The sequence below is a fragment of the Astatotilapia calliptera genome, chromosome 19, assembly GCF_964374335.1.
Source record: "Astatotilapia calliptera chromosome 19, fAstCal68.1, whole genome shotgun sequence".
NCBI lineage: Eukaryota > Metazoa > Chordata > Actinopteri > Cichliformes > Cichlidae > Astatotilapia > Astatotilapia calliptera.
In genome coordinates, this window is record NC_137440.1 from 19,835,433 (window position 1) to 19,849,124 (window position 13,692).

Sequence of the window (13,692 nt, forward strand, 5' to 3'; positions counted from 1 at the left end):
TATGAGAAAACTCATTTATCTAAAAAAACAACAACATACTACTGCGACAAGAAACCGCATTTTTACTGAAATGCCACCCCATTCCTACAAGTTTATTTTTTACTCAAATGAACTTGACTATGGTGTTATGTTTTTCATAAGATATTTATGACATTTTTTTTAATTTATGTCTAAATAAAATCTATACAAATGACAAATAAATGCACAAAAATCACATCTTCATTGCTTATAGTCCAGAATATAAACAAATATCAGCGAGAACTGGTTTAAAATAATGTCGGTGAAATTTCCGAGGCTTTCAAATGCATCACGACCAGAGAGTACCTGGGCATTGAAAGGGAAGTGGATGAAGAAGTTTCCGCCTGAACTTCTTGTTTAAACAACGACCTTGCCATGGCAACAGCGCGATTTTGTGTCTTATTTATCATCCTCGCCGTGGCTTTAGCGGAAGATGCTAAAGTAAAACACAAAACTGCTCCAAAACCTGTCCGTTTATTCACCGAGGAGGAGCTGCAGAGATACGACGGCAGCGAGGTAAACTGTTGGAGAAATAAAATCCCGGCATGTGCTGCTGAAAATGAACTCGCGTGTCTACTTGTGCGTGCATTTTTTTTTTGTTTTGTTTTTGTTAAGAGTCATCTATATTTATCATCGCTCTTTCTTTTCCTATTATAGGAGGGCCAGCCTATTTATATGGCAGTAAAAGGGGTTGTGTTTGATGTCACCAAGGGAAAAGGTAGATGTAGAAAAAACATTATCTAACTCCTGGATTCAAATCGGTCATTAAAGTCAGTTCTAATAAAAAGTGATTTAACACATTAGAAGGCTTTCTCTATAAACTAACCTGACTCGGGTCATTTGCTTATTAGTCTCTGCTGTCAGCGCGTTGATTTTAATGTGCATTTTATTTCACCCATTCCAGAGTTTTATGGAAAAGATGCTCCATATAATGCGCTGGTAGGTAAGGACTCCACTCGAGCTGTGGCCAAGATGTCACTGGACCCCGCAGACTTGACATCAGACACTGTGAGTTTCAGCTGAAACATATTTCAATAAATCACTGCACTAATTTCCCATTTTCCCAGCATAAGATAAAGGATGAGGTGTGGCTCAAGGCTTTTGGACAGGATTGTACAATAGTTCATTAATGCTCTGACTACATTTTCCCCCGATGTAGACACTTTAAAAAGCAAAGTGACTGGAGCAAGTAAAACAATAAATCACAAAGTTTCTGTAACACCAAAGGCCATAAAAGGTGAAAAAATGCAAGACTTCCTTACAAAATGTCACCATTTGAACATTTCAGACAACTTATGATTCATAGGAAATACATTTAAAGGGACAGTTTCACAGACCCAGGTGCAGGTGAGGTATTGACAGCTGTGTGAAAAATATGAGGTGAAACTAAGGTGAATAAATAGGATCTTTTAGGGAACATAAACAACACTGTGCTAATGCGATTATATCAACTTTTATTAAAGTAAAAGTTCATTTAGATCACTTTTTATTGTAAAAGACTGAAGTAATCATCTCGCTGTTTTAAGTATGTTCTTTGCATAAGTGCTAATAGTCTTTCTTTCTAACTCTTAGCAAACGAAATAAATAAAAGGGGGCAAATAGGCAAGCATAGCTTTCCCAAAAAGCGCACCCCTTTTCCCAGGTACAGGTCTCCGAGCTTTTCCACAAGTCAGAATGCTCAAAGGTTAAAAAACACACATATATTAAAAAAGCACTGATTAATGTTCCTTAATTATCTTCACCTCCACAGACAGGCCTCACTGAAGAGCAGCTAAAGTCTCTGGACAGTATATTTGAAGGCACCTACAAAGCCAAGTATCCCATTGTGGGTTACACAGCATCCCGTATCCTGAATGAGGATGGAAGTCCCAACAAAGACTTCAAACCCGAGGACCAGCCTCATTTTCAAATCAAAGATGAATTTTAATGTAATTTCATGTGGTCACTTTACTTGACAAGAATCGCGATGAAGAAGTTTGATACATGTGCAATAATAGGAGAAGCATTATCCTGTTGACTCAAGATTGAGAATTAAATAGCGCTTTAATAGCTTTGACCAGTTTACGGTGCACCAACTACTTTAATACCTGTTGCATCATCTGACTAAGATAAAAAGCGGGGACTTTGGAGTAAGAGTATGCAGATAGTTAACGGTCTCCCGGAGACACATTTAAAGAAGTTTAAGCACAGATCAAGATGCCTCCTGCTCCTCTCACAGTGCTCTAAGCCATTTAATTTCATACTCTAAACATTAGGAGCTCAAAGATCCTTCCAAACTTAAAATAATCTTCATGCACTGTAGCTGCAGTGTTTTGTTTTATTTTTATAAATGAGAGACTGTAGCTGATTATTTTTGTCACTAATCAATTCATTTTTTGAACTCTGTATTTTACTGTGAAACTAAATGAATTATGTGAATGACTCAGTGGAATATTTATGTTTAGGAAACAATAAATCTGCAGCTTTGTTAGTGTTCATCGGTCCACATGTATTCAACTTGTTCGTCTACAATTCTCATTAAAGTCTGAAAATGTTCTAATCTTTTGTTGGTCTCATCCGTGTTCTACCACACACAACTGTGTTACCTTGACACGATCTCTTTATGACAGCCCTCTCTGCTGTCACCTCCAAACAGGCGACATAAATAGATCGTCCGGCCCCTTATAGTCTTGCTTGCTCTGATCAAAGGTCGCAGTACTTAAGGTGCTGAAGCAGGTGATAGTCTTTGGGTGGAATTACGCATCTTGCGCTGCCAGTGGCCACATTGGAAGTAAATCTTTCAGTTTTGTGATAGTAACTCTCACGTCACTCTGCGTAATCTGCTGAGTTCAAAGGGCACGAGCCCTGCCCAGGAGTTTTCGAGCGAGAGCGGTGCTGCGCTCTTTATCAGGCGCACGTTCAGCTGGGAGACGTTCACTGCAACCTGTGACAACCTGGGAACCACTTGGTACTACTCATCCACCAACCGCAGCCAAGATGCCCAAAACGGTAGGATCACCACGATTTAAATGATTATATGTCACTGAAGTGTTTCTTCCTGTTGCATATTCAAAAATGTCAGTGGTGGGCTTATACATTTATTTGTGTGGTTTCTTTGAATTGCTTATGCTGAGAATGACCACTAGATACATTTCAGAGTTACTTGCATAAATACAGATTTAATAGCTTTAATTTCTAATTAAATGTCCTTTTTTTTTAAAGAAATAAACAATCTGGCCAAGCTTCTTGTTTCCAAGAGTCCAAGATCCTTCTTGGCATTTACTCATTAACTAAGTGTAGAGTTTGACCCATGCTGCTCACATTCCTGACAGAAAAATGCTACTTCAGGTCTGCAACCAGCCTGTCTGCTGTTTCTCTGGGCATGCATAATGCACTGCAATCATGGTAATTCCCTTTAGTGCCACTGGAGTGATTTTTAAATGCTAAGAACGAACTCATGACTGTACAGTTTAACCGCTTTTCTCTGCTCCGTTTGATTTTCTGAGGCACCCTGCACCAAACAAGAGACCTCTGTCTTAAACAAAGAAAACTCTCATGTTCTAAATGTCCGCAGTTACTTAAGCTTTCACCATCAGTCTGTCGGAAAACTGATAAGAACGACTGGCCTGTGCATTACGAAAGCAGCTCTGTGCTTATATTGACACTGCAAGGAGAAAGCCTCTCTTAAGAGGTCATTCTGACGTCTACGTCCATTTGACTGACCTTAAACTAACTACAAATCAAATAAAATTATGAGTCATAGTTGCAGGTGTTGTTTGCGTTGTGGAAAACGGTTTTTGAACAGCTAAACAAAAGAGGTGCGACAGTACCAAAAAGCACAATCCAAGTATAAACAAATTAAGATAATCCTACATAGCTCAACGGTATAAACTGGTGACTGAGTCTAATGGATTAATGATTCATCAGTGATGTCCACAGTCAGTGATTAGTGAGCGATTAAGGTTGTGGCAGGTAGGAAACACCTGCAGGATGTCAGCGAGTTGAGCTATTACCTTATGCATGCCATCACTGGAGGTGGTAACAGTTGAGTAACACGTTAGAGGTTTCACAAATGGATGTTCCAGCTTTTGCTGCTCAAGTTTCGATGGGATTATCTTTATGACACCCGGGGCGTGCTGTAGTATAACTTCATAAAACAATTGTGTAACTGCTACAAGCCCAATCTGGCCTGTGATCAGGGTCCGTGTGTTGAGAACAGCCTGGGTGCTTTAGTGTGTTTTTTTTATGTTGAACATCTGCTCTATAGACATTTTAAAGTGTCATTTCTTTTCCACTTTAATCGTTGTTGTTATAAAACAGGCTGATCTTGACTAACAACGGTAAAGTCAACTCTGCAAGCATTGTAATCTGCGTATGTGCAACCTTGTGTAACCTTGCAAGAGTAGTCCGAAGTCTAATGAGATAGTGAGCAATTATGGTTTATGAATAATCCACTTCACAGCTCCTTCACACATATGACTACAATATCTTTATGTTTCCAGGCTGATCGCTGATCGCTGCAAACTAATAATAAGATCACAGTAAAATATTTCTGCCCGGTTACAGATTCTCTGAGAAAAGGAAGCTGATTGTTTGCAAATATGATTCATGTGTATACAAAAAGAAATCTCTGTCATCACGTGACTAAATGACCTTTATGTTGCAGGTCAATGTCCGCGTCACCACAATGGACGCGGAGCTGGAGTTCTCCTTCCACCCCAACACAACAGGGAAGCAGCTCTTTGACCAGGTCGGTGTGATGCAGTTCACAAAGCACATCCTGTATTATTTTATAGATCCCGGATGACTTTATGTAGACTGAAAAGTTTCTGTTTCTTTCTTTCTTTTGAGAAGTCTTTCATGCATTTAAAATAAATAAATAAAATGGACTGGCAAAGTGATGGATTAACGCCAAGTAGCAGCAAATACAACAGTGTAAATACAGTACAGACCTTTGAAATACTTCAGCAGAGAAATACTTTCAGTCAGATACACTCGCGTTGGTATTTGTTTTGCAGATAAATGGTCTTAACTGTAACCAGTGGGTATTTTATTCCATCAGCAAAGCAACTAGTAACCATAGCTGTCCCACAGATCTAGTCTGGTAAAAGCTGGCCAGTTTAATGAGCCCCTTTGTGATACAAAAAAAAAAATCAAAAAAACAAGCTTAACGTTCTCATTTAAAAGTTCTGTAATCTTATCCAAAGGTTTTATTCTTCAGGGAGAAATTACCGCAAGAGTCATGGAGGAGGTTTTGATTAAAAAGTGAAGAAGCTGTTGAGAAGATGTGCAGGATTTTGTTATCATGTCTCCACTCTGAAGGTTTCCAGGACCATCGGCCTGCGTGAGACTTGGTACTTCGGGCTGCAGTTTGTTGACATCAGAGGATTCACCTCATGGTTGAACTCTGAAAAGAAGGTGAGGACTTGCAGTGATGTTAACCTCTGTTTCATCTACTCTGTTTAGAATTGTTAATTGTAAATGTAAAAACCCAGAGGCCTGCTGCAGTTCTCAGTTCTACATCTTTTTTATTATTAAATGTACTGTATTATTTTTATGTGTCTATTTAATTTGGATTTTTCTGTATTGTGTGCAAGTAAGCATTTAATTGTTAAATCGAGAGTTAAAATACGTGTTGTTCGTAAAAGTAATTTGACCCTTTTTCTACGGGATTCTTGCCCACACTCTGTTATTTATTTAGCTGTCTTTACTACTCTGCTGTAGGAACTTCAATCATATTTTATTCTTTAATTATTGCCCCTCTAGGTGATGTCTCAGGAAGTGAAGAAAGAGACTCCCCTGCAGTTCAAGCTGTTGGTCAAGTTTTACCCTGAGGATGCAGCCGAGGAGCTGATCCAGGACATCACCAGGAGGCTCTTCTTCCTCCAGGTGAAGGAGGCGATTCTGAATGAGGAGATCTACAGCCCTCCAGAGACCGCCGTGCTGCTGGGCTCCTACGCCATCCAGGCAAAGTATGGCGAGTACAACAAGTCGACGCACAAGCCACGTTACATGTCCTCTGAGCGTCTTCTGCCCAAGAGGTGAGTGCGAGTGGATCTGCAGCAGCTGCACATTGGTGAGCAGGAAATCAGTTCTTTGCAACTCAGTACAACTTTACTGCTTTTTTGCAAGGGCAGATTTATGCAGCAGTGATCCGAGTTGAAAGATTAACACCGCATCCATCCTACGGGAACTCTTTACAATTGTGACGTTCCAAAATGTAGATAAAATTCCTCTAACGCTACAACTAGATTTGGCTTTCACAGTTTTATTACTACGAGTGTTATTCTCTCAAATAATTCTCAGACATCAGCTACTCTGATAGTCAGTAGCACATTTTTTAAATACAATTTGTCATTCATCATCTTATTTCCCCTAAAAGTTAGTGAACTGATTATTTTCTAAAATTAAACACATGACCACATGGATGAAGCGGCTCTGTCTTTTTACCTTGCTGAGTGCACTTAAAAGAAGATTAGGACCATTTATCTGTGATTGGTGTAGTTTTTGCATCAACTTTGCACTCATAAAATGACAGAACAGCCGCATCATAAATGATAGTCTTCTGGATAAATGACCTCTTTTCCTTTACAGCAAATCTGGAACTCATCCTGGCTACTAGCCTCCCCGAATTATCGAAATATTAACCAATGTGTGATAATGCCCCTTCGGCTCCTGACAAAGGATGCCGGGAAAGACACAACAATGCATCATGTGTATGCTTTAACCCTGTATGTATACACAGACTGTTTACATTTTCACCAGCATGGGTTGCTGATAGCTTGCTGCTCCCCTCAGAGTGCTGGACCAACACAAGCTGTCAAGGGAGCAGTGGGAGGAGAGAATCCAGGTTTGGCACCAGGAGCACGGAGCGATGCTAAAGTAAGTGAAGGCTGAGTGGCATAAATTTCCTCCCTCAAATGGATGCTTTCAGGACTTTACTTTTTAAGAATGAACAGCATTTTTGGTCTCACAGCGTCCTGGAGTTTTGTAGTCAGTGAACTTTTACAAGCAGTAAAGTAAAGTAGACTTAGAAGACTTTGTTCTTATCGTACTCATGATCACTCAGCTTTTACAGATGCTGCAGTGTAACCGTGTTAGCATAAAGGAAAAAGAAATTCAGCAGCAAATAACTCATTGCTGTGTTTTTGATGCCCAAAAAAGCTTCACGCACTCTGTTGTAATGATTATTTGCTTTTTTTTGGTTCTAATTAGTTAATAAGGGACATGGATTATTAGGTGGAGGTTTGCCGCCACACTTAAAACCCCCCAAAATAAAGTAAAAGACAAATTAGTCTGTTGAATATTTAATATTTTATTTAATTATCTAATGTGAACAGGGAAGAGGCCATGATTGAGTACCTGAAGATCACCCAGGATCTTGAGATGTATGGCATTAACTACTTTGACATCAAGAACAAGAAGGGCACAGACCTGCTCCTGGGAGTCGACGCTCTAGGCCTCAACATTTATGCAAAGAACGACAAGTAAATCAGTTTTTGTAGTAAATCTCTCTCTCTGTATTTCTGTTGTTTTGTCCCTGCTTTTGTTTGCTGTAACGTTGTTCTGTGCGCTGACCTGATAAAACACATCTGTAGACAGGAGATCAATGCACCAGCGGTCAAACCTCAGTCGGAGGCGTGTGTCAACTTTCCTTTCAGTGACTGGTTTTAAATAACGCATCTAACTATATGGATGTTGCTTTGAAGAGGTCATTGACCCAATTCTACTACAACATGAACCTACAAACCCTCCCCAGCCTCTTCCTCTGATACCGCATGGGTCAACCTGTCCAGCTGTGAACCTTTTAAAGAAACAAACTTAAAGCTCATATCACACTGTGAAAAATATCTCTTTTTATCCATTTTTCAGGCTGACTCCGAAGATTGGATTTCCCTGGAGTGAAATTAGAAACATTTCTTTCAATGATAAGAAATTTGTTATCAAGCCCATAGACAAGAAAGCCCAAGTAAGTGTTTTATGAGTTTAATAATCTTCACTAGTATCAAACAGCTTTTTTATACCAAGAGATTTTAAACGAAGCTTATGGAGCCCTTTTTGAAAAAGAAAAAAAAGTTGTCTTCTACTTTTCTGTCTTTTAAAGGACTTTGTATTCTACGCTCCACGGCTTAAAGTCAACAAGGGCATCCTGCAGCTGTGCATGGGCAACCATGAACTGTACATGCGACGCCGCAAGCCCGACACCATCGAGGTTCAGCAGATGAAGGCTCAGGCCACACAGGAGAGGCAGCAGAAGAAGATGGAGAGGTGGGTGAAGCTAAGCGCCCGGTTAAAATGATGCAGGCAAACTTAATTGGAATTTGAAATGTGTAGGCTTTGCGTTAGGCGTGCGATTGAGCTTTTCCGTGTTCTGCAGGGATCAGCTGGAGAGCGAGAAGAAGAGGAGGACGGCCATCGAGAGGGAGAAGGAGGAGATGGAGAGAGAAAAGCGGGAGCTGATGGAGAGGCTCCACCAGTTTGAAGAGACAACTAGGAGAGCAGAGAGAGGTGAGATAGAAAATTTGACGTAGAAGCTGCATCGCTGCGGATCTTATCTGTTGTATAGTGCTATGAAAAAGGAGATTTCACTGATTTTTTTCTCAGTAGTCCACATTAAACCGTTTATTAACCATCTGCTAACACCTGTAGAACCTTGAGGATTTGAGCTATTACAGGTTTACGGCTTAACTATACATCCATTCATCCATCCATCCATCCATCCATCCATCCATCCATCCACTTCAGGGTTCCAACTTGAAAGTTCACACTGTTTGATAGAAACTATTACATATGTGAGCTAAAGCGATAAAGGGTGTCCCACATTATAAACATGAACCTTTCATTCTTGGTTAATTTACTTTTTGGGGCGGGGCTTTTTTTGTAAAACCTGGATATTTTAATCATTAATTGCTCTCAAAAATAAAAATAAACATAAATGCCACATCTATATCAGCTCTTCCACTACCCAACTTCAACCGTCATTGCACAGTACTGTATATATTCTAAGAAGAAGATCAGAAAACCCTTTTCTCAAAAGTACTATTGACATTTGGTAAAAAGCCCACCACCATATTAGGTAAAACCCCCTCCTCCATCATCCTCCCTTGCTTCTCCCCCATATGGTGGAATATATATTTGAGAGTTGGAAGGGCAGATTTCAAAACATGGTTTGACAAAGATGTGAGGAGGATGGGAGATCGTTACTTGAAAAGCAACTTTGTTATGTTGGGCGAATTTTGTCAAACATATGATCTTCACAAAAAGCATTTCTTTAAATATCTGCAGTTAACATATTTTTTCCCCAATCATCGGCATTTAGCATTTAAAACGTTCAAATCATTTTTAAAATCTAAAACACAAGGCTCATATTTCTATGATCTTAACAACCTTGATGTCTTATGATAATGAAGACGTGCAGTAAAAATAATAATAAAATTAATTCATAAAACTCTTCTAAAAAGGATGACTTTAACTAATTTATTACATATTTATTTTCCATGTAATTTTGTTACATAAATATGATTAAAAATTTGGCATGAACCTGGTCAGATGACTAGATGACTAAAACATTTTCGTAAACGATTATTTATAAAAAATACATAAACCTTTGATTTGAAATATTTCAGTTGCGACTTACTCAAAAATATTGCTTTATGTTTATTGAGGTAGAAGAAAAAAAAATTTAATTTTGGAAACCTTTATTAGAGTTTTGGAACCACCAAAATATTTTAATAGTACTGTATTTTCCTTTTTTCCCTGTAACTTTAATCATTTTTTTCTATGATGTTAACATAGAAATGTTTAAAAAAGAAAGTACCCCAATTTAAGACAAATCAGTTTTGAGTTTCTTATCCTGCATTTTTATAACAACGTACAGTGCTTTATAGATTTCCCCGTGTTCTGACTTTGTCACGCAGAGCTTCAGGAGCAGCTGGACCGGGCCATGAGGCTGGAGGAGGAGAGGAGGAGGGTGGAGGAGGAGGCGGCCCGGCTGGAGGCTGAGAGGATGGAGGCTATAATAGCCAAGGAGGAGCTGGCCAGGCAAGCTGAGGACCAGTTAAAGAGCCAGGAGCAGCTGGTGAGTGTGAAGCACATGAGGGAAAAAGTCCTGATAAATCTCCTGAATTCATTCTAAGCACTTATCGGCTGTTCTAATGGCAGATTAAAGTAACACGGAGGTTTTTTGCTTTTGCTTTCATCACATTTCTAAAATGACAGCATGCCTATTCTGTTATTCTCACGTCACAGTGTTGTGCTTCCTCCTTCAGGCTGCAGAGCTGGCCGAATATAGCGCCAAGATTACTGCGCTGGAGGAGGCCAAGAGAGCCAAGGAGGAAGAGGCTGAGACATGGCACAACAAGGTGGGTCTCCAGCATGCAGTCAAGAGCTCCACAAGTCACAGGAAATACCAGAAAAATGTCCCAGCACAATATCAAATATAAATTTATTGTTTAAAAGAAAGAAAACGATTTATCTGTATAAGTCATCCATAATTTGAATCTTTTGCACTGTAATTTACATTGCATACTTCCTCAAAAACATAACTACTCATGTACTGTAACCCTTGCATCTTATTCATATTAGATTGCTTTGGTTTGAAAGTATAAATTCAGGAGCCATGTTTTAGTGGAGAGGTCAGAAAGGCAGGTTCAAGTTTGCAAAAACCAGAAAGCTTGATTTGTCAATGTCCTTGCAAATTTGGGTATTACTGTCACATATATACAACTAAAACACTTAAAATACTACATTTATATTATAATCAAATGCTCAATGATGCAAACCACCAGCAAATCTAACACACGCCTCTCCCCACCTTTCCTTTTAGGCTGTCGAAGTGGAGGAGAGTCTGCTGAAAACGAAGGAGGAGCTGCACACTGTGATGAGTTCTGCCAACTCAGCTCCTGTTGCTGAGCATGCATCCTCCTCCTCCTCCTCCTCCTCCTCCTCAGACAGCGAGAGTGACCATGAGCACAGCGAAGAAAACAGCACCTATAGCGCCGAGCTGCAGACACAAGGCATCAACTATGACCGCCAGGAGGAGGAGCGACTCACCGAGGCCGAGAAGAACGAGCGCCTGCAGAAGCAGCTTCAGGTTAGTTCAGGGACCTGGAATACATCCCAGATCAGCCGGAGTCTGCAGCAATGCTTAAGACACTTTTTTCTCGTAGCTTTTCTATAGCTTCCAAAACACTTATAGCAAAAATATGCTGTGTTAAAAAAAAGCCATGAAATTTTAAGCATCTATTATAGAAGCCCAAATAATGTTGTTCTAGAAATAAGTCTCACTACTCGGCACCTGAGCACCTTTCTTGGAAGAGTTTATCGAGGCATTATCAAAGTTAACTTTAAATTCAATCTTCACTCGAACATAAACATTTAAAACTATCTGTGACTTTGCCCCAAAATAAGGTTTTTAAAAGTTTTTTTTTTCTAATGGATAATACTTCTACCATCATCTTTGAGGCTTTTGAATTCACTCACATTTTCAATCATGATTCGTTGAGGCTCTTTTCCCTCTCTTGTAATACTTCAGGAAAAGAGCCTGGAGAGGGGAGGCAAGGGCTGGAGAGAGCAGTAGAAGAGAGACAGAAGAGAGACATGTGTGAGCAAGAGACAGATAGTTGAAATAGAGAAGAAGCAAGGAGCAGAGGTAGTGAAGGTGGATGAGTTTAAATACCTTGGGGGTCAAGCATTCAAAGCAGCAGAAAGTGCACAAGACAGGTGAAGAAGAGAGTGCAGGCAGGGTGGAGTGGGTGAAGACGAGTATCAGGGGGAATTTGCAGCAAGAGTGAAAAGGAAGGTTTACAAGATGGTAGTAAAACCTGGTATGATTATGGTTTAAGGTGATGGTGACATTGACAAAAAGAGCTGGCGATAAGATTTTCATTGGGAGTGACCTGAATGGGCAGAGGGTCGGTGTGACAGAGCAGGATGCAAGTGATATAGTGAGGCAATGGAGGCAGATGATCGAGTGTGGCAACCCCAAAAAGGAACAGCCAAAAGAACAAGATGATTAAATTAAAGATATCACTTTCTAATGGAGGTGTTGCCAAGATATCTGTTGATGAAGTGAATTGTATACAGTTTAATAACTGGGCACGACTCCTCCGCAGGACCTGAGCTCAGAGCTGGCACAATCCCGAGACGATAACAAAAAGACCCAGGACGATAAACTCCATGCCGAGAACGTCCGCGCTGGCCGTGATAAGTACAAGACCCTCCGTCAGATCCGTATGGGCAACACCAAGCAGAGGATTGATGAGTTTGAGGCCTTGTAGAAATGCCAGAGACCTAAAGCTCTCTCACAAATACCTCGTGAAGGCCTTGTTCAGCATTTTAATATAACTGAAGCCAAATGTGATCCCAAACACCCAGAAAAGGCATGGAGCTGATCTGTGTAATAATTTCTGCACGAGTTTTACTTTGCTGGCTGAAACTGGCACTGTGGGTTGTTTTTGCTCTATTCTGTTTTGTGTTGCACTCAAATGTTTCCAATGTGCTGTTTAGTCCCATTAAAATGCTGATGTGCATCACTCTGGAGACCAGATATACTGTATGAACAAAGCTAGTACTAGGGGTACTATAGAACTTATATATCTTATGATAACTAATCAGTAGTTGTTGCAATTTACATTTGCAGTTTTGTTACTGTAACAAACTGAAGTGGTTAAATTTTGATTTATTTAAATGAATGCCTGATGCTTAAAAAAAGATCTTTTTTATTTTATTTGTTTGATAGTTTTGCCAAAGAAATGTCAGCAAAGTGTAGAAAGGTTCCCACTTGTGTTCCAAGAAGCTTGATGTAATGCTGTCATACAAAATGAATCTCAGTTTGCAATAAAATAAAACTGAGACTCACAGCAAATTAATTCATAATTACTCATGAATATTCCTGGTGGTCTGGCCCTCCTCGTCATGTTCTCCTGTATTTTATTTGTGTAAATAACAGTGCAACTTATTTCATTAATATACTTACATAATCTCTCCTGCTTCAAATGTATTGTTTTTATGATTTTCAGAATTTACTTATTGGAGTTACTTTATTTAACCACATGGGAACATTTAATGTATTCTTACGCCGTCCTGTTTGTGTTCAGGTCAGATCTAGAGCATCTAATTTACAGTGAACAGGATACAGCAGACAAAAAGACAAGAAAAGACAAAAAGGCCAAAACTGAAGCAGCTTAATGGTTTCTATATTACATCTTTTATTATTTCTCCATTTGTTGTTTGAAAATGTTCTCCGGTGCTGCAGAAGCATTTTTAATGTTCGGCATTAAAAATGAAACACATGTTAAAAAAACACCAAAGAAAAGTCAGCGAGAAGACCTTAAACTCGGAATTAATTAAACTTCACCTTGTGCAGCTTTGTACTTTTAGGCAGAAGAGAAAATGAAGGCAGGAAAAAAGCTTTTTATGAGGCTATGGCATCTCTTGAATATTGTGTCATTACAGGCATTAAACATTAAAACTTGAAAAATATTCAAATTGTCATCATTTGCATGATTCTTCTCCATTATTGTCTGTGTGAGGAAGGGATAAAAGTTGCATTTAGAAAGATTTAATAGCTGCATTAGTGAAAAGTGGAATTTGATCTTTTCTGTAACTTTCACCATTTAGTGAAACATGCTGATGTGAGTGCAGCACACAGACAGGAAGCTCAAGTGATGCCCGCTTTCAACTTTGGCTCCCTGT

The 13,692-nt window shown here is 39.5% G+C and overlaps 2 protein-coding genes across 2 annotated transcripts; both read left to right on the forward strand.

Annotated features, from left to right (window-relative positions):
* Positions 1–230: 230 nt before the first annotated feature.
* nenf (neudesin neurotrophic factor) lies at positions 231–2,557 on the forward strand. The gene is made up of 4 exons (XM_026151532.2): positions 231–534; positions 676–736; positions 923–1,026; positions 1,769–2,557. The coding sequence occupies exons 1-4, from the start codon at positions 394–396 to the stop codon at positions 1,943–1,945; spliced, it is 483 nt and encodes a 160-aa protein (XP_026007317.2). The 5' UTR covers positions 231–393; the 3' UTR covers positions 1,946–2,557.
* Positions 2,558–2,786: 229 nt separating this feature from the next.
* ezra (ezrin a) lies at positions 2,787–13,479 on the forward strand. The gene is made up of 13 exons (XM_026151513.2): positions 2,787–3,006; positions 4,664–4,747; positions 5,320–5,415; positions 5,764–6,038; positions 6,796–6,879; positions 7,338–7,484; positions 7,870–7,966; positions 8,102–8,265; positions 8,375–8,505; positions 9,915–10,075; positions 10,266–10,358; positions 10,823–11,089; positions 12,111–13,479. Exons 1-13 carry the CDS (start codon positions 2,995–2,997, stop codon positions 12,273–12,275), a joined length of 1,776 nt encoding a protein of 591 aa, XP_026007298.1. The 5' UTR covers positions 2,787–2,994; the 3' UTR covers positions 12,276–13,479.
* The last annotated feature ends 213 nt before the right edge of the window (positions 13,480–13,692 follow it).

Excerpts from the sequence above, each read along its gene's own strand:
- nenf (XM_026151532.2), top strand. The coding sequence starts at position 394 with ATGGCAACAGCGCGATTTTGTGTCTTATTTATCATCCTCGCCGTGGCT. Across the intron at positions 737-922 it reads TGATGTCACCAAGGGAAAAG|AGTTTTATGGAAAAGATGCT; the intron begins GTAGATGTAGAA and ends CACCCATTCCAG. Across the intron at positions 1,027-1,768 it reads CAGACTTGACATCAGACACT|ACAGGCCTCACTGAAGAGCA; the intron begins GTGAGTTTCAGC and ends TCACCTCCACAG.
- ezra (XM_026151513.2), top strand. Across the intron at positions 7,967-8,101 it reads CCATAGACAAGAAAGCCCAA|GACTTTGTATTCTACGCTCC; the intron begins GTAAGTGTTTTA and ends TGTCTTTTAAAG. Across the intron at positions 8,506-9,914 it reads AACTAGGAGAGCAGAGAGAG|AGCTTCAGGAGCAGCTGGAC; the intron begins GTGAGATAGAAA and ends TTTGTCACGCAG.